Genomic DNA, 20,229 nt, shown 5'->3' on the forward strand with positions numbered 1-20,229 from the left:
GGTTTGGGCCGGTAACAAGTTGGGCCGAAAGTTAAGGCCTTACATCGAAGGATTGGGTCTTGGCTCGAAAGATCTACGAAAGATGGAGTTTTGTATCGAAGGATCCTTCTTACTCGAAGGATCTCCGAAAGATAGAGTTTTGGATCGAAAGTTAGGTCTTATGTTTCGTGATCCTCCGAAGGTTAGATCTTTCGGTCAAGACATCTTTGGTTGAAAGATGTCTTAGTATAAATCGAGTGTTTCAATGCGTCATTCATTAACAAGTTTGCAACATATTCACACTAGTACAATGATCTACAAGATTCCAAGGATATGCAAATACAACAAAGGAGTCGGGGAATAGGATAATACTAACCTCAAGAAGTCGGGTTGTCACACAACATATGATGACTATGATAGTAATCAAGAAATTACTACAACTATTTGCTAGTAACCAAAAAATTACTACGACCATTGGTGTAGTAAAATTAAAAATTGCTAGAACCATTCCGCTACTGGTATCAGAGCCTTGTTGCTCTTTTTTAAAAAATAAGGTGTTATTTCTAAAAAATTAATGGAAAATAACAGTTTATTTAAAAACGATTCAGATGAGTCTGAAGAAATAACTGAAGTTATAAACTTTAGTGAAAACGAAAGAGGTTTTGTATCAGATTACATGATTAATTCTGATCAATTAACAAAAATTAGCAAGCTTAAATTCAAGCTTGACGCAAAACAAGTTTTTAATCAACCAAAAACTTTACAAAGTTTAGTTTCTAGAGCCTTTTCTAGAAAAAATAAAATATTTTATTGTTTTAACACTGAAGAACTTTCAGTTGACATAAACAATACCTCGGGTGAAGTTTATTTGCCACTCTTAACAAAGGGTGAAATAGCAAAAAAGCTTTTACATATTAAACCAGAGTTGAGAAAGTCTCTCAATATGGTACATATAGGAGCGGTTAAAATCCTCCTAAAAGCACAGTTTAGAGATGGAATTAATTTTCCTATAAAAATGGCCCTTGTTGATAACAGAATTATCAATAGGCAAGACGCTCTTCTTGGAGCAATTCAAGGAAATTTAGCATATGGTAAATTTATGTTTACTGTCTATCCTAAATTTGCTTTACATCGAGATTCAAAAGATTTCGACAAAACTTTAAGTTTTATACATCAGTGTGAAAGAACTGATCTTATGGAACCAGGTAATAAAGTATTTACGATTAATTATTTAGTCTCATATGCTTTAACAAATAGCACTCATTCAATTGAGTACAAAGAAAAAGAAAGCAAAGCAATTGAGGATATATTCTCAGATATTGGAATTGTTGAAGGCAGTAAATTCGCTGAGCCATCACAATTACAAGAAAACTGGGCAATTGATATTGCACGAAATAAACAAGTTTTAGTATCAAAACCTAGACACAGTTATGCTGGAAGCTCTTTACAAATAAGAGAATCAAGTAACACTGAACAATTAATACGTTCTTTGTCTGAAAGAATTGATGGGTATGGTAGAATCTTAAAAGGAGTTATTGGAGAATAATGTCTTCAAAACCAATTTTAGATTATTTACAATATCTTGATCAACAAATCACCTTTGAAGAGGCTAATATACAAATTTGCTTTACTAGAATAAATCAAATTAAAGAAAATTTTATGTTAAGTCATAAAACAAAATCTCTTAATATAAAAATTATTAAGAAAAACATTTTTGCTTCTAAGCAAAAAATTATTGAGCTTAGAACTAAAAAAGCAATTATATCTATAACATGACTACTCTTTTAAAATTAGAGGAACTTGTTAAAGATTTAATTAGAAAGGTAGAAAGTCTTTCTACAAACGAAAATCTTGAGGCAACTGCCGCAAAAATCATCAAAGATGTTTCAGACAAAATTGATGAAAGAATGGATTCAAAAACTTTTATGCTTGAAAAGCAAAAAGAAAAAATTAATGATGAAAAAAGCTTTCAAAAGTATTCATTTCCAAACTTCAACGTTGGAAATCCATCTCTAGGAAGTTCTAAAAGTCCAAATGCATTATCATGGCCTTTTGGATCAATTCCAAATGACCAATAAAGGTCAAATGGAAAACCTTTTTAGAAATATAAATCTAGAGATCTCTAGACTTTATTTCTGTCTAGAAAGAAATAATCAAAGAATTTATGAATTACATTCGGATTGGAGCATTCATCCTTCTGAAAAAATTCTTGAACTAACTGATCTAAAAAGAAAAAATTCTTTTATTGAAAAAGATATTCAAATATTAAAGGATAAAAAGATTACTTTATCTTGTGGATAAAATGAGTTCTATCACTCAAAAATTAGAGCAAATTCTAGATGAACAATTGGATACCCTTCCAATTGAACAGATAAAAGAACTTGTTAGTCTCATTACTTTAGATAACGAAGAATGTGAACAAAAGTTTTCTGAAGATAAAATCTTAAATGAAAGATATTTTTCTGAAAATAAAGAACGAATCTTTGTTTTAAATAATGAAGAACCAAGAAACTTTCCTATAAAGAAAGAAGAACCCGAAACTGAAGAAAGCTCTTCAGATATGGAAATGTCTCCAAGACAGAGAGCAAACAATGCTTTTACTAGCAGAAGTAACAGGCATAGAAAAAAGGATACAGAATTTTCCATGCCATACCATAAGGGTATACCTGATTCTAATAGTAATGGTAGTGCAACTACTATTAATACTATTAAAATTGATTGTATCTTCAACCTCGACAAAAGAAAAGAGGTAATTGATAAGTGGAACACTGAGATCAGTCTAATCATTCAGACTAATTCAGAAGAGTTCTCTAAGGCTAAGGCTTTATTATTATTATTAGAACATAAGTCTGCAGGAATTGTACAAAACTTCATCAAAGGAACAACTTGGGATGAAAATTTACAAGGTGAGGATCTTTTTGATCAAATTATAAATGCAATATATATGATGTTTTTAGGTCTCGACCTCATAACAGATAAAGACCGAGAAAATCAAAAAATGCTAGAAAAAGCAAGACAAAATCTTGCTAAAGCACAACTTTGTGACATATGTCTTTTAGATGATTTCACTTGTCTTTATGAAACAAATTTATATAAATTAGGCACAGGTGAATTCCATTCATGGATTGAGGCTTACCTAATGAAAATTCCCATCGTAGGAGAAAAGGCGAAAGAACGATGGAATAAGGAAAAGAATCAATTTACAATGCATTCCCTTGGGTTTGCTACAAGAATTGTTAAAGAAGAAATTGCATCCTATTGTGATCTTTCTAATAAACAAAAACAGTTAAAACGTTTTAATAAAGACTGTTGTAAAAAACTCGCTGAGTTACCACAATTATCTTTTGGTTGTGAACCAACAAAAGATAAAGGTTATTTCAAAAAGAAATACAAAAATAAATATAAAACAAAAACTAAAAAACGTTTTTGGAAAAGCAAGAAAAGAAAATTTTCACCGGGAAAATACTTTTCTAAAGAAAAACCTAAGGTCTGTCCTCAAGGTAAGAAAAAATGTCGTTGTTGGATATGCTCCGAAGAAGGACATTATGCCAACGAATGTCCCAACCGACAAAAATTTCCGGAAAAGATAAAATTTATCTTAGAAGCCGAAATTGAGGGATATTTTCCTTCTGAAAATATTTTTGATGGCTATACGCAAGTATATGCATTAGAAATACGAGACAACTTGTCATCCTCTGACTCTTCAACAGAAGACTCAGAATGAATTATGTCCACTCTTTTATTTTGATTTTGGCAGGTATTGCTAAATGAAGAATCTCAGTTATTAACTACATCCACATGCCCAAGATGATCATTATCAATAAAAAGAAAAAGGTAGTCATGTCAGATGACAAATGTGGTTTTCAAGATATTCTTTCGACATCGAGCATCTTGAATAAGATCTTCAAAATACGTAAACAAATACGTATTTCAAATAAATTTTTTCTAAAAATAGAAACTTTTCATGCCTATTTAAGGAGCACATACCCTTCAAACTAAAGGCATCACCAATCACTTTCACAAACAGAAAAACTTATTTTTTGAAAAAATGGAGAATTTAAAGGCTTTACGCCTAAAAGAAAAAAATTCTTTTGATAGAACTAAAAGCTATTCGAGATCAGATAGCTCTCTATGACGAAAGTCTAGAAACAACTGCTAATTCAGAGCAGGAATCCGCAAGGAAACAATCTGAATCTATTCCCCCTCAAACGGCAAAGGGTAAAGAAATATCAAGTCCGTTCACTCCTGTTGCTTTGGAAAAAAGCAAAAATAGAGTAAATGAAGAACTAAAATCTTCATCTAGCCCAGAAGCAAACGGCTCTGGTAAAGGCACATCAAATCCGTTGATGGCTGACAGTTTGCCAAAAACTGAAAAGGTCTCTCTCAAACCAAGTTACTCCCAAGTCACACAAAAACCAGAAAATCCTAAAAATACCAGATTTTATGTCATTTTTGATGGTGACCATAGAGGAATTTATGAAGATTGGGCCATAGTCAAAAATTATGTTGAAAAAACTGACTATCCATTCAAAAAATTTGGGTCGTTATTACAAGCCCAACAAGAAGCCACCCGATATTCAGCAACATGCGGGAAAAAAGAAATACCTTTAAAGGTGCAAACCCAGAACTAGTTTCTCTAGCATTCTCCGCTGGATTAGCAAAGTTCATCTACCCTTCTCCCAATTTACTTGAAATAAGTAATTTATCCGAAGGAATGAAGAAAGCCATCAAGAATTTTCGAAAGAAAATTGCTGCGGCAAAAGATGCAAACATCTTCATCAAGTGTACTTCTACACTCCCTGACTGGTACCAAGGAAAAACCTTTCCAAGCTACCATCATTTAGAAATTGGCATAGCCAAAGCAAGAACGGTCAATCCTTCAAGGGTGATAAAAGAAGACTATGAAGACTATGAAAAATGGTTACATATCAGGACCAAAGGATTTTTACAAATCCTAGAAAACCTACAGAAAATTAAAGTAGGAAGCTTTAACAAAGTAAATTATTGCAGCACTAATTGCATAATTACTAGCTATAGTGGAACTCCTCTACCACTACATGAAAAAGAAGCTTTAGAAAGGATGGAGCAACGCATCATCTTCAATAAAGTAGAAGCAGGCCCAGCCACTAAAGAACAACTTTGTCAAAAGTTGCAACGCACCTTTGAGAACCATCAGTGCGAATACTGCAAAGCATCTTCTTCAGAAGAAAACAAAAACCCCACTGAAAAAGACAGCTACTTTTCAGATGAGGACACTCGAGAACTGGACCCAACACATGGGTACATCGATTGAAAAAACGTCATCCATGACGATTGATTAAGGGCTATAATGGTCTTTTGTAAAATTCACTTCTATTATATAAAGAAGTTGAATTCCTTTAGTTTAGACATCGAATCCAATCCCCATCCCCTTCTCTCGTATCATTTTCCTTTTCCAACTTTTCCTTTGTAAACTAGTATGAGTGTTAGTGAGTAATCTCCTTGCTAAAGGAGAATATTATGTAAATATCAAGAAGTTCTTCCTTAGGGAAGAACAGTTATGAATAAATATCAGTTTCCTTTTTATCCCTTTGTTTATCTTTAAAGATTTTTGCAAAACCTGGAGCCCTGGAGCCATAAAAAGTACCGTTTAGGCAGGAGGCCGTGTAGGGAAGAATTGGTTGGGTTGGTCACTTGGAAAAATCAACTTAAAGATTTACCTAGTCGGAAAAAGAGGAAAGGTATGGTTTATTCTAACTGTTAAATTACTTCGAAATATTTATATTAATATCTCCTTAAGCATTTTTATAAACAACTGTTTTTACAAACAAACACAAATAAAATCGATTAACCAATATCGAAATCAAATGATTTATACTATCAAACGAATGATTCTTGAAATCAAAAATTTAGTCAATAAAAGACTACAAAAATGGATATAGAATTGCTATTTCCAAATCAATTCATCGACAAATTAACTCAAATTTGTCAATTCAAATTTGTCATCTATCGATTGGTATGGAATCTTTGGACAATTATGAACGATTGTTTGATTGAACAAAAAAGTCAACATATGATGACTATGTTAGTAATCAAGAAATTACTACAACTATTTGCTAGTAACCAAAAAATTACTACGACCATTGGTGTAGTAAAATTAAAAATTGCTAGAACCATTCCGCTCTGATACCAGTAAACTACCCTTCATATCAGAGCGGAATGGTTCTAGCAATTTTTAATTTTACTACACCAATGGTCGTAGTAATTTTTTAGTTACTAGCAAATAGTTGTAGTAATTTCTTGATTACTAACATAGTCATCATATGTTGACTTTTTTGTTCAATCAAACAATCGTTCATAATTATCCAAAGATTCCATACCAATCGATAGATGACAAATTTGAATTGACAAATTTGAGTTAATTTGTCGATGAATTGATTTGGAAATAGCAATTCTATATCCATTTTTGTAGTCTTTTATTGACTAAATTTTTGATTTCAAGAATCATTCGTTTGATAGTATAAATCATTTGATTTCGATATTGGTTAATCGATTTTATTTGTGTTTGTTTGTAAAAACAGTTGTTTATAAAAATGCTTAAGGAGATATTAATATAAATATTTCGAAGTAATTTAACAGTTAGAATAAACCATACCTTTCCTCTTTTTCCGACTAGGTAAATCTTTAAGTTGATTTTTCCAAGTGACCAACCCAACCAATTCTTCCCTACACGGCCTCCTGCCTAAACGGTACTTTTTATGGCTCCAGGGCTCCAGGTTTTGCAAAAATCTTTAAAGATAAACAAAGGGATAAAAAGGAAACTGATATTTATTCATAACTGTTCTTCCCTAAGGAAGAACTTCTTGATATTTACATAATATTCTCCTTTAGCAAGGAGATTACTCACTAACACTCATACTAGTTTACAAAGGAAAAGTTGGAAAAGGAAAATGATACGAGAGAAGGGGATGGGGATTGGATTCGATGTCTAAACTAAAGGAATTCAACTTCTTTATATAATAGAAGTGAATTTTACAAAAGACCATTATAGCCCTTAATCAATCGTCATGGATGACGTTTTTTCAATCGATGTACCCATGTGTTGGGTCCAGTTCTCGAGTGTCCTCATCTGAAAAGTAGCTGTCTTTTTCAGTGGGGTTTTTGTTTTCTTCTGAAGAAGATGCTTTGCAGTATTCGCACTGATGGTTCTCAAAGGTGCGTTGCAACTTTTGACAAAGTTGTTCTTTAGTGGCTGGGCCTGCTTCTACTTTATTGAAGATGATGCGTTGCTCCATCCTTTCTAAAGCTTCTTTTTCATGTAGTGGTAGAGGAGTTCCACTATAGCTAGTAATTATGCAGTTAGTGCTGCAATAATTTACTTTGTTAAATCTTCCTACTTTAATTTTCTGTAGGTTTTCTAGGATTTGTAAAAATCCTTTGGTCCTGATATGTAACCATTTTTCATAGTCTTCATAGTCTTCTTTTATCACCCTTGAAGGATTGACCGTTCTTGCTTTGGCTATGCCAATTTCTAAATGATGGTAGCTTGGAAAGGTTTTTCCTTGGTACCAGTCAGGGAGTGTAGAAGTACACTTGATGAAGATGTTTGCATCTCTTGCCGCAGCAATTTTCTTTCGAAAATTCTTGATGGCTTTCTTCATTCCTTCGGATAAATTACTTATTTCAAGTAAATTGGGAGAAGGGTAGATGAACTTTGCTAATCCAGCGGAGAATGCTAGAGAAACTAGTTCTGGGTTTGCACCTTTAAAGGTATTTCTTTTTTCCCGCATGTTGCTGAATATCGGGTGGCTTCTTGTTGGGCTTGTAATAACGACCCAAATTTTTTGAATGGATAGTCAGTTTTTTCAACATAATTTTTGACTATGGCCCAATCTTCATAAATTCCTCTATGGTCACCATCAAAAATGACATAAAATCTGGTATTTTTAGGATTTTCTGGTTTTTGTGTGACTTGGGAGTAACTTGGTCTGAGAGAGACCTTTTCAGTTTTTGGCAAACTGTCAGCCATCAACGGATTTGATGTGCCTTTACCAGAGCCGTTTGCTTCTGGGCTAGATGAAGATTTTAGTTCTTCATTTACTCTATTTTTGCTTTTTTCCAAAGCAACAGGAGTGAACGGACTTGATATTTCTTTACCCTTTGCCGTTTGAGGGGGAATAGATTCAGATTGTTTCCTTGCGGATTCCTGCTCTGAATTAGCAGTTGTTTCTAGACTTTCGTCATAGAGAGCTATCTGATCTCGAATAGCTTTTAGTTCTATCAAAAGAATTTTTTCTTTTAGGCGTAAAGCCTTTAAATTCTCCATTTTTTCAAAAAATAAGTTTTTCTGTTTGTGAAAGTGATTGGTGATGCCTTTAGTTTGAAGGGTATGTGCTCCTTAAATAGGCATGAAAAGTTTCTATTTTTAGAAAAATTTATTTGAAATACGTATTTGTTTACGTATTTTGAAAATCTCGTGTCAAGCAATCAGCTAGCACGTTTTTGGACCCTTCAAGATGCTCGATGTCGAAAGAATATCTTGAAAACCACATTTGCCATCTGGCAAGACGACCTTGTTTGTTATCTCCTGAAATTTTTGTTTTCAGAAAATAAGTAAAATTTTTATTATCTGTCCTGACTAGAAATTTTACAGGAGTGAGATAAATAGAAAATTTAGAAATAGTATTTTTTACCGCAAGTAATTCTTTTTCATTACTGTGGTAATTTTTTTCTGCTTGTTTAAAGCTTCCAGAAGTATACTTACATATTTCTTCTTTTTCGGTTGTTCTGGCCTTCAAAACTCCTCCCCAATAATCATGAGAAGCGTCTGTTTCTATGATTAAAAATTCATTTTCTTTTGGAAGATAAAGTTTTGGAAAACTGGTTAGGTTTTTCTTTATCTTTTTGATATAGTCTACATCGGATTGTTTCCATTCCCATATGTAGTCCTTTTTTAATTTTACCTGTAAAGGTTTCCTAAGTTCTGCGAGTTTAGGAATGTAACCTTCAGCATAGGTTAAAATGCCTAAAAATCTTTGAAGATGTTTTTTATCTTCTAAAGTATCTGGGAATTTGTGTAAATTCTCTAAGATATGTTTTTGTGGACTATGAGTCCCTTGATCTATTTCAAGACCCAAAAAGTTTATCTTTGTTTTGAAAAGATTAGCTTTCTTTTTTGATAAAATGATTCCATATTTTTCAATTGTTTTTAAAACTGATAAAACATGAAAGTAATGTTTATTTTCTGAGTCTGAGAAAACTATAATATCGTCGACGTAGACGGTACAGTAATTTTCTAAACCTCTTAAAGCATTTTGCATATGCCTTTGAAATATGCTTGGTGCTTGCTTTAATCCAAAAGGGACTACCTTCCATTGATAATGACCATCTGGACATGTAAATGCGGTTAGTAGCTGAGATTCTTCATCTAACAGTACCTGCCAAAAACCATTTTTGCAATCGAAACTGGAAAAATAGGTTTTTCCTCTTAAAAGAGTCAGTAGTTCCTGCATACAAGGAAGATTATGGCTGTCTCCTTTAGTAGCAGCATTAATGGCTTTATAGTTTACAACCATACGTTTTTTCCCTCTTCTTCTTTCAGCTTCATTTTCAACTAAGAATGCTGGAGACATGTGAGGTGATTTACTTGGAATAATTAATTTTAAATCAAGTAATTCCTTAATTTGTTTATTAAATTCTTCTCTGTCCTGAGGACTGTATTTCATAGGTTTTACCCTGATAACAGTTTTAGGATCAATGAGTTCTATTGATGCTTTCATCCATTTTTTGGATTTTTCAGGATCAATAGGATTTTCTGAACAAACTTTTTCAAGTAGTTCTTCAATTTTTTGAAACTTTTGTATTTCAACTAAAAATATCCTTTCTGCTTTTATAACTTCTCGAGCTATATTAGTTCCAGGAATTTGTTTTATCTTTGAATCTTTTTTCATGGATTCAAGAAAATTTGGTTTTCCAATTTGAAAAGCCTTTGTGACCTTTTTAATCAAAATCATTTCTTGATTAAGATGAAAAGATATTCTGTCTAACCATTGAGTGAAAGGTCCATAAAGTTGACAGAAGTTATTTCCTAGAAGTAAATCCATACCTGAATCTTGTTGGTAGATAGTAGGAATGGTAAATGGTTCTCCAGAAAAATAGATGACAAGATTCCTACAAACCTTATTTAACTTAATGACTTCCTTGTTAGCAACTATTACCTTAATATCTTTGGGAGTATTTTCCCATAGGTCATTAGGAATTATGTGTTTGCTTGCTAAACAAAGACTTGCCCCCGTGTCTACATAACAATGTATGGCGATTGCTTTATATCCTTTGAAAAAGATTTTTCCTTTGATATAAATTGAATTTGGATTAGTTATATTTGAATAAGCTAATTCAAAATCATGTGTTTTATGAATTTCTTCTTTTTCCCAATTAAAGGAGTGGACAGAATTCATTTTTTCCCATAAGATAAAATATTATTTTTATCTTTTAGTCTTTGATTATTTCTTTCTAGATAGAAATAAAGTCTAGAGATCTCTAGATTTATATTTCTAAAAAGGTTTTCCATTTGACCTTTATTGGTCATTTGAAATTGATCCAAAAGGCCATGATAATGCATTTGGACTTTTAGAACTTCCTAGAGATGGATTTCCAACGTTGAAGTTTGGAAATGAATACTTTTGAAAGCTTTTTTCATCATTAATTTTTTCTTTTTGCTTTTCAAGCATAAAAGTTTTTGAATCCATTCTTTCATCAATTTTGTCTGAAACATCTTTGATGATTTTTGCGGCAGTTGCCTCAAGATTTTCGTTTGTAGAAAGACTTTCTACCTTTCTAATTAAATCTTTAACAAGTTCCTCTAATTTTAAAAGAGTAGTCATGTTATAGATATAATTGCTTTTTTAGTTCTAAGCTCAATAATTTTTTGCTTAGAAGCAAAAATGTTTTTCTTAATAATTTTTATATTAAGAGATTTTGTTTTATGACTTAACATAAAATTTTCTTTAATTTGATTTATTCTAGTAAAGTAAATTTGTATATTAGCCTCTTCAAAGGTGATTTGTTGATCAAGATATTGTAAATAATCTAAAATTGGTTTTGAAGACATTATTCTCCAATAACTCCTTTTAAGATTCTACCATACCCATCAATTCTTTCAGACAAAGAACGTATTAATTGTTCAGTGTTACTTGATTCTCTTATTTGTAAAGAGCTTCCAGCATAACTGTGTCTAGGTTTTGATACTAAAACTTGTTTATTTCGTGCAATATCAATTGCCCAGTTTTCTTGTAATTGTGATGGCTCAGCGAATTTACTGCCTTCAACAATTCCAATATCTGAGAATATATCCTCAATTGCTATGCTTTCTTTTTCTTTGTACTCAATTGAATGAGTGCTATTTGTTAAAGCATATGAGACTAAATAATTAATCGTAAATACTTTATTACCTGGTTCCATAAGATCAGTTCTTTCACACTGATGTATAAAACTTAAAGTTTTGTCGAAATCTTTTGAATCTCGATGTAAAGCAAATTTAGGATAGACAGTAAACATAAATTTACCATAAGCTAAATTTCCTTGAATTGCTCCAAGAAGAGCGTCTTGCCTATTGATAATTCTGTTATCAACAAGGGCCATTTTTATAGGAAAATTAATTCCATCTCTAAACTGTGCTTTTAGGAGGATTTTAACCGCTCCTATATGTACCATATTGAGAGACTTTCTCAACTCTGGTTTAATATGTAAAAGCTTTTTTGCTATTTCACCCTTTGTTAAGAGTGGCAAATAAACTTCACCCGAGGTATTGTTTATGTCAACTAAAAGTTCTTCAGTGTTAAAACAATAAAATATTTTATTTTTTCTAGAAAAGGCTCTAGAAACTAAACTTTGTAAAGTTTTTGGTTGATTAAAAACTTGTTTTGCGTCAAGCTTGAATTTAAGCTTGCTAATTTTTGTTAATTGATCAGAATTAATCATGTAATCTGATACAAAACCTCTTTCGTTTTCACTAAAGTTTATAACTTCAGTTATTTCTTCAGACTCATCTGAATCGTTTTTAAATAAACTGTTATTTTCCATTAATTTTTTAGAAATAACACCTTATTTTTTAAAAAAGAGCAACAAGGCTCTGATACCAGTAGCGGAATGGTTCTAGCAAATGGTCATTAAGATGCTACCTCTTAATGGAACAATTAAGAATTTTACCCAGAGGCGTTTCTGAAAATTTACGTACCTTGTTCGAGTTTGAAAAAATGTGCCCTTCTATTATGTTTTGTTATTATTTAAAAAAGATCAAATCAGTATGGGGCTTAACAAACCTAATTCCAAGTGGCTAAATTCTAAACCATAAAAAATGATTTGTAAATGGGCCTATATTGAAAGTGGTATGTGTTCACTATTTAAAAAAATAACATATACGTATCAGTTTTTTTTTAAATCGCATGCCCATCGAAATCGTGGGCCTTGTGCGGAGGTCCTCCCCGCACACCATCAAAGCCTCCCATGATTTTACCAATGAGTAGGTAGAAGAATCTGACATGTGATGATTTATCATTCAGAGGTTACCTCTTAACCATTCAGACTTGAGGTTACCTCTTATTCATTCAGAGGTTTTAAACCATTAAGAGGTAGCATCTGAATGGTCATTAAGAGGCTACCAAACAGCCCCTTAGTATGTCGGCCTTTTGTTCTTCCCTGCTAACATGTTCAACTTGAACTTCACCATGTTTAATGCTTTCACGAATGAAGTGATACTTGGTGTTAATATGTTTACTACAATCGTGGAAAATTGGATTCTTCATTAACGCTATTGCCGAACGATTATCAACACGTAATAATATCAACTTTTCTTTTGAACCTGTAACTTTACTCAACAAACCTCGAAGCCAAATAGCTTGACATGATGTAGCTGCTGCAGCCATAAACTTTGACCAACAAGACAAGAATGCAACTGTCGTTTGTTTTTGCGAATTCCATGAAATAGTCTAGTCTCCTAGATTAAAAACAATCATTCCTGTTGCACTTCTTAGATCACTTTGATCTGTTGAGTGACTACTATCACTGTATCCTACGAAATCTTCGTTTCCAACATGATCGTACTTCAACCCAAAGTTTACCGTACCTTTAACATAACAAAGTGAAGTGGTATGATCCCAAATCACATGTGAACACATGTCAAAAGGGACCACACCACTCCAAGCTGACGTCCACGTCACACACAGGTATCCAGAAGGTTTTAGAAGCCTCTGAAATAGGACACCTAGTGATTAGAAGATGCTCCTGCAGACAAGAAGGACGACATGTGGCATTAATAGCTAGACACCAGCAACGATTGCAAGATCCTAGGAGGACAAGACGATAGCCAGTAAAAGCGAGTGCCCAGCTGGAGCGAATAGCCGCACGCCACGCCACCTCAGAGACTGACAACGTCAGAGGGGACATAAAGGATTTTCCTCCTGGTCGGACAGCTGGCGAGCATTGGCTAGCTGGCAGGTCTCCTCCTTCACTATTCTCCGGCTATAAATAGAAGACTCTACTTCCAGGTTTAAGGATTCGATTTCTCACTCACTTTCTCTAAACACACACTTATCCTCAAAAACTGTAACACCTCGAAATTTTGTGTCCAATGATGTGTTAACACGTGTCATTTGTTACACGTGGCATCTATAATAAATAAAGGACTAATTTTGACAAACCTTGAAAGTATGTAAATTCGAGGGTTATAAATGTCAACAAGGGTAAATATACTGTATAGTATCCCTAAATAATGCTTAAACCTTCAAACGAATAAATTATAGATCGTACAAAAACAAAACGCGGAAGAAAGTGAGAGATTACAAACTACAGGGGTTAACTGTGTCAACATGTTTAATAATACCTCTGAGTGACCCTTTAACGTTCCAAAGACTTTGTAACGGTATTATACCCTCACTAAAATAATATATATAAATCTCGCGAAGTTTCGATATGAAACGAGAAAGATACGATCGAATTCGTAGAAGAAGGATTAAAAGCGTCAACAATGAAAGTTAAGGCTTTCAGAATAATTAAATAAATAAACCGGGGACTTAATAGCGCGGGTAATTAACACGAGGCCCCTATCGGTAAATAACCGAGGGCCAAACCGCAAAGTTACCCCTTCAAAACCGAAAGGTCAGGCGAATCATTACGAAAGATTTCGTTATTAATGGCCAGATTCTGTAATAATTACAAAAAGATTTAAAAATCCTGATTTCTTAACCTTAGGCGACCCGCGTGAAGGTTAAGGATTAGTTGAGGCGGGCCGCGAGCCTCCTCACTAATTCGCCTGATTTCTTCACCTTTAGGCGACCCGCGTTAAAAAGCATGGAAACTCCCATGCGGGCCGCGTAAAGTGCCCAGATGCAGGAACTTTGTAACTACTTGGCTTTTGGAACCTTTGAACGATCAAACACCACTTAATGGAGCATGGGCACCCTACATTTGACCCATAACACTTAGGGGACATCTACCCATCACCCCTGACCTGTTGTGGTAGTTGTAATGATCATAGGAGCTTGTTTTTGGCTATAAATAGCACCTTTGTGTGCATAACCATTCACACAATCAAAACACTCAACTACTGATCATTCTAAGTGCTCCCAAGCTTCTCTTCTGTTCTCTAATCAAGAGTTAACTTCTGTAAGTCGTTCATAACCATTTTGGTTTCACATTTCCATAGTTATAGCCTATAAACGCAACCGTCGTAACTAACGGTTGTCATTGCAATATCTTGCAAATGATTCAGTCTTATGACGAATCAAAAATGGTTATGAGTTGGTATTTATGTGGGTATTAAACCTCTAAAAGGGTTCCCCCTGATCACCACTCTAACTATGTCAATTATCGAGTCAAACGTGCGGTTAAAAAGTCAACAGAAAGCTATTTTAGCGATTTAAGCATAATCTGTAATGTATATGTTATGGAACCTGTTTTGACAATCATAAAACATGATAATAAGTATATAAACCTGTTTGCGCTCGTTTGAATCGATCATTTACTATATAGAACCGGTTCGGAGCCGAAAGTCGCAAAAGTTTGACTTTTGCTTTGACTTCAGTTCTGACCCGTTTTAGCGAGGTATAAATATACCTTAGGACTCTCTTAGGACCAGGTCACATGTTGGTATAAGCCTCTGTGGTCGGTTCATGAGATATCCGAGTCTTTTGCGCGATTCCGTCATTCGCCTAAAAGTTGACCGTAACGGCCTTTTAAAATTAAAACGAGTATTTCGGACACGTGAACGGACCAAAACCTTGCTTATTAAATTATAAGCATGTCCTTAAAGTTTCACGTCAATCCGAGGTCTAGAATGAGAGTTATGTTAAAAGGCGCACTTTTAAGAAAGTTTTATAATTAACGGCGCAATTAGCATAACGCCCATCTAACCCAAGTTTTCGTCACCAAAACTTTTACCCACTGTGGTAAAATAATATTTTGGGAATTTTAAAGATTTTTAATAATTTTTACCTTGCTCATAACCTGCGGTTATGGCTACGGTTCGGTAAATACCGAATATGCCCTTTTTGGCCAAAACGGGAGTTCTACAAGGTCTTTTGACCCGATTCCAGTTGCTACTGGTTTTAAATAATAAATAAAGTATTTTAAGCTTTATAAGCTGTTCGGGAAACTCAGATTTCCTGTAGAACTCGAAAATCCCTTTTAAAGTCTTTAAAATGACCGAAAAGCCCCTACGGGGCATAATATAAACTTAAACTCGTTACGGGCATTACGGAAGGTATCCTACTGATACCAAAATACCTTTAAGGCATATTGACTTAGGAAATAAGCGTACGACTCTTATGGTTAACCGTTTCGCCTATTTGCGCACACGGTACGGCCCACGGAACTAGTTTTCGTGCAATAGCCGATATGGGTCAAAGTATACTATTTGAACCCCAAAATCCAGAGTATGGACTATAAACCCATATAAAACAAGTCTCTGAACTTGTTGGGTCCAAATCATACTCCATTCACGGTTTTCGCCTTTTCGTGCGAATTAACCATATCTATATATCGGAATCAACCGGTTTAAGCTACGGCTAATACAAGGACCGTTAGGATTCTAAGAGGTTAATTAAAACCTTCGTTCCAGATTAGGAGCCCCAGTAAAAGCTATCGGTGACTTGATCTAAATTAAGGATTAATACTTGCAAAGGTAAATACTTTTGACTTATTTCCCCTATATGGGCTTGGGTTACGGTATATTAATACCGCTTGATTGAGCATTATATTCATCCATCGCTTAGATGGATAACTAAATAATATGATCGGCTCATTTAAACAGTTTTGTTGCTTATAAGCCTTTGGGGGGTTTAATGACCGTTGTCCCGGATATCCTTGGCATCATTTTACGAAATGGCCACGACCATCGACATCCCGGTGTAGGCGTACACCCGGTATAAAGTGTCGACATTAAAACTAAAAGACGTAGCCGTTGGTTTCTGTACTACGGTTTTACGCAAACGTGGTGTGTCTATAAATCTTTAACCCGGCACGACCCGGGCTACTGAACGCATAAAAGAACATGTAAAACGTTCACAAGATCATTATGAATTTTCCCAAGTTATAAAAGAGTTTGTGCCTTGTGCATTCAAATCAATTTTAATAAACATTTTCAAATGTGTCAGTTGAATGTATTTACCAGTGTAAACTGACGTATTTTCCCCAAAAAGATTAAGTGCAGGTACCTAAACGTAATTGGCTGGTATTAGCTCCCTAGCGTCGGGATAAGCCTCGCAAGCTTGATTGCAGTATCTAATGGAACAATACTTTATCTTTATGTTTGATCCACTGTGGATATTCAACTCTGTAATACATTGATATTATGATCAGAGGTTGAAATTTATATATTTATCTTATGCTTCCGCTGTGCATTATATAATTGTGTGGTTTGACTATATTGTTGCCAACATCGTCACGGTAATCCCCCACCGGGCCCACCGGTGAGACACGTGGAAACGGGGTGTGACAGGTTGGTATCAGAGCCAACATTGAGTGAATTAAACACAATAGGCATCGTGTTTAATCTCAGTGACACAATTGCACATACTTGAGTCTAGACAAGAACTTAGGACAAATTCGGATTATTACTCCTTTTTGTCTTTATTTCGATTGATTTTTAATAAGTTTTGGAGCAGGAAAATGCCACCTGTTATATTCCGAGGAAGAGGAAGGGGACGTAGAGGCCGAGGAGAAATCGTGACACATCACGACCAAGAAGCTGGACCATCTGGTACAAGACATCCTTCGATGACAAGAAGCGAAGAGCCACAGAGACGAAGAGATCTTTACGAACCAGCGAGGCATTCCACTTCGCACAGCTCGACGCCATCCTACCGGCACTCCTTTGGGCCAAATTCAGAAAATGATCCCAATAACCCACAACCTTCCTTCATACCTCTGCAACGTTCGGTATCGCACCGAAACTACGACGACCCTAGTCCATACTACGTAGCTCAGTTTAATCCGGCTGACTACATACAGGAACCTTCAGGATTTGTTCCGCTTGGTCCTCAAGACCATTTTTCTGAAGATCCCATGGAGGAAGATGAGGATCCAACTGAACCAGCTCGTGGTACGCCCACGCATCCGATAGAAGTATCTGATGGATCTTCATATCATGGTCCGCAGTATCAAGGCCCAGACAGCTTTATGGCCTTGTTTGACCGACATGAGTGGTACAACACACCATCTCATCAGACATCGCAACCGAGACATCCACAGGATCCCTCTGAGGATTCACGCTTTGAGGCAGTTACGCCACCACCTCCGCCACCGGCACAACCAGTTATACCTGATCCGCCGAGGCGTAGGAGGACCAATGCTCGTATGTCTACACGGGGAGGAGGGGGTAACCACTTCAGCACTCCTCGACATTCTAGTAGTAGCCACTATCCGCCGCTACATGAAGAAGGACCTTCAAGTCCTATACAAGAAGCGAACTCCGCACCTACTACACGAAATTCGCCACCATTTGGGTATGACCAACCCATACCAGCTTACACAGGTCCAACGGCTTACAACCCGTTTGAACCGTCGCAAGCACAATACAACTACGGCTATGAGCGCGACCCATATGTGGTGTCGGCTAGATATAATGCGCGCTACCCTGACGGAGCACATGGAAACATGGGACCACCGGATTACTCAGCTCATGGGTATCCAATACCTCCCAGACCTCCAGTTCCGCATCAAGCGCCACAACCACGATTCTCTCCTCCTGAACAGGAAGAAATACTCCATCGACTAGATCGTGTGGAGAGAGAGTTCGAGGAAGAAAAGAAAAGCCACCGAGGATTTCTCAAGGGCTTGGCGAACCTACTAAAGGGCAAAAAGAAGAAACGTGACCACTAGCCCTTAATAGTAGTACGAATGTAATTTCTATTTTGAAATAAGTCCCTGTGTGGACAACTTATCGTATTTCAGTCCCTACGTGGACTTATATTTAGTCCTTGCATGGACACCTATCTTATATTAGTCCCTGCGTGGACTTGTCACTTATTTTAAAACCTCTATGGAGGTATGTATTATTTGAAGGACCCGTTTAGGGCAATATGTAATCGTATTTGAGATTTTGGAATGTATGTTATGAGTTTTGTTTTAATATATATAAAAATAAATCAAAACCATTCCTTTTACATTGATCTGCCTAAATAAAGAATCTTAAGGGGGTGAAACCTAGCTTGGGGTCTTTTAAGATCAGTCAAGATGGGTACGACCTAGCTGAAAAGATTCTGATTCCCTGTTAACCTCTGTACGCATGTTAACATTCATGGCAGATGTGATTCGTTAAAAATCACGCCACGTCATTCCTTAATACAATAACCTTAGGATTCAAAACCCAACTAAATAATTTATAAAATCCGTGGGTTAATCACCAAATGAAGGTGATCAGTACTATAAAGACATCCATTAGTGATGCATGCCTACGGGCCAGAATTATTAAAACATCCATTAGTGATGCAGTGCCTACGGGCCAGAATTATTAAAACATCCATTAGTGATGCAGTGCCTACGGGCCAGAACTATTAAAACATCCATTAGTGATGTAGTGCCTACGGGCCAATATTATTAAAACATCCATTAGTGATGTAGTGCCTACGGGCCAATATTATTAAAACATCCATTTGAGATGTAGTGCCTACGGGCCAACCATACTAAAACATCCATTAGAGGTGTAGTGCCTATGGGCCATAATAATTGTCTTATAAAGACAAAAGGCAGTGGTAGTCTATGACTCTCTGTCAGAAAGAGATAAAAGAACTACGGTTCAACTCTCTATGCCTTTGATTCTCTGAAATCTCGGCTAATATTATAAAACATCATCATGATTAGGCTTTATGCCGCCAATACTATTTATATAGTTGAAATAGGAGATATTCAGATCCTAATATATAATGAAATAAAAAGTTAACCAAATATGGTCTCTGTACCATGGTTGACAAATTGTCATAAAAGACAATCATATAATAATCTCCTAAATTAAAACTTTGTTATCTTCTGTAACAGATTCGAGTTACAATGGCGGATCCCAATGGAGAGAACAGCCACACAAACGAAGATGACTATGACAATGCGTCAGTACATTTGACAGGCGCACAGCTAAAGGCTCTGATCAACAATGCTGTCCAGGCAGCTATTGATCGTCAAAATACTGAGTCTCAAGGCAGATCTGTGTCAAAACCACCCTCAAAACCAAAGACACACTCCAAACCACCCTCTGAACCAAGAAAGATGACGACAAGCACTCGTCTACTGAGCACAGCGTTCACCGCGATAGAGAATATACTGATGCGTCCAGTGCTAAGGGTTGCACCTACAAATACTTTGTATCATGTAAGCCCCGTGAATTTACAGGGGAGAAGGGTGCGGTTGATTGTATCACCTGGCTGGACGAGATGGACACGATTGTGGACATCAGCGGGTGCGCTGAGAGGGACGTGGTTAAGTTTGTGTCCAGTCATTCAAGGGCGAGGCCCTGGCGTGGTGGAGAGCTCTGGTGCAGGCTTCAGGTAAGTCTGCCTTGTACAAAATGTCATGGGGGGAGTTTATTACCCTCATAAAAGAAAACTACTGCCCTCAGCACGAGGTTGAGAAGATTGAGGCTGATTTTGTCTCACTAGTGATGACAAACCTGGATTGTCAAGCTTATCTGACAAGCTTTAACACTATGTCACGCCTGGTGCCATATCTTGTGACACCAGAACCAGAAGGATTGCCCGATTCATTGGGGGCTTAGAGCCGGCGATC

General features: G+C 35.7%; 2 protein-coding genes across 3 annotated transcripts; one reads left to right on the forward strand and one right to left on the reverse strand.

The window, feature by feature from the left end:
- Positions 1–387: 387 nt before the first annotated feature.
- LOC118492386 lies at positions 388–3,848 on the forward strand. 2 transcript variants are annotated; one of them, XM_035990352.1, is made up of 2 exons: positions 388–2,885; positions 3,737–3,848. In XM_035990352.1, exons 1-2 carry the CDS (start codon positions 2,282–2,284, stop codon positions 3,748–3,750), a joined length of 618 nt encoding a protein of 205 aa, XP_035846245.1. In that variant the 5' UTR covers positions 388–2,281; the 3' UTR covers positions 3,751–3,848. Both variants share the same exon structure in this region; 1 of them encodes a protein (XP_035846245.1).
- Positions 3,849–11,067: 7,219 nt separating this feature from the next.
- On the reverse strand, positions 11,068–12,039 carry LOC110943784. The gene has a single exon (XM_022185517.1). It carries the CDS (start codon positions 12,037–12,039, stop codon positions 11,068–11,070), a length of 972 nt encoding a protein of 323 aa, XP_022041209.1.
- Between the last annotated feature and the right edge of the window lie 8,190 nt (positions 12,040–20,229).

Source organism: Helianthus annuus, chromosome 5, assembly GCF_002127325.2.
Source record: "Helianthus annuus cultivar XRQ/B chromosome 5, HanXRQr2.0-SUNRISE, whole genome shotgun sequence".
Taxonomy (NCBI): Eukaryota; Viridiplantae; Streptophyta; class Magnoliopsida; order Asterales; family Asteraceae; genus Helianthus; species Helianthus annuus.

Excerpts from the sequence above, each read along its gene's own strand:
- LOC110943784 (XM_022185517.1), bottom strand. The coding sequence starts at position 12,039 with ATGGAAAATAACAGTTTATTTAAAAACGATTCAGATGAGTCTGAAGAA.
- LOC118492386 (XM_035990352.1), top strand. The coding sequence starts at position 2,282 with ATGAGTTCTATCACTCAAAAATTAGAGCAAATTCTAGATGAACAATTG.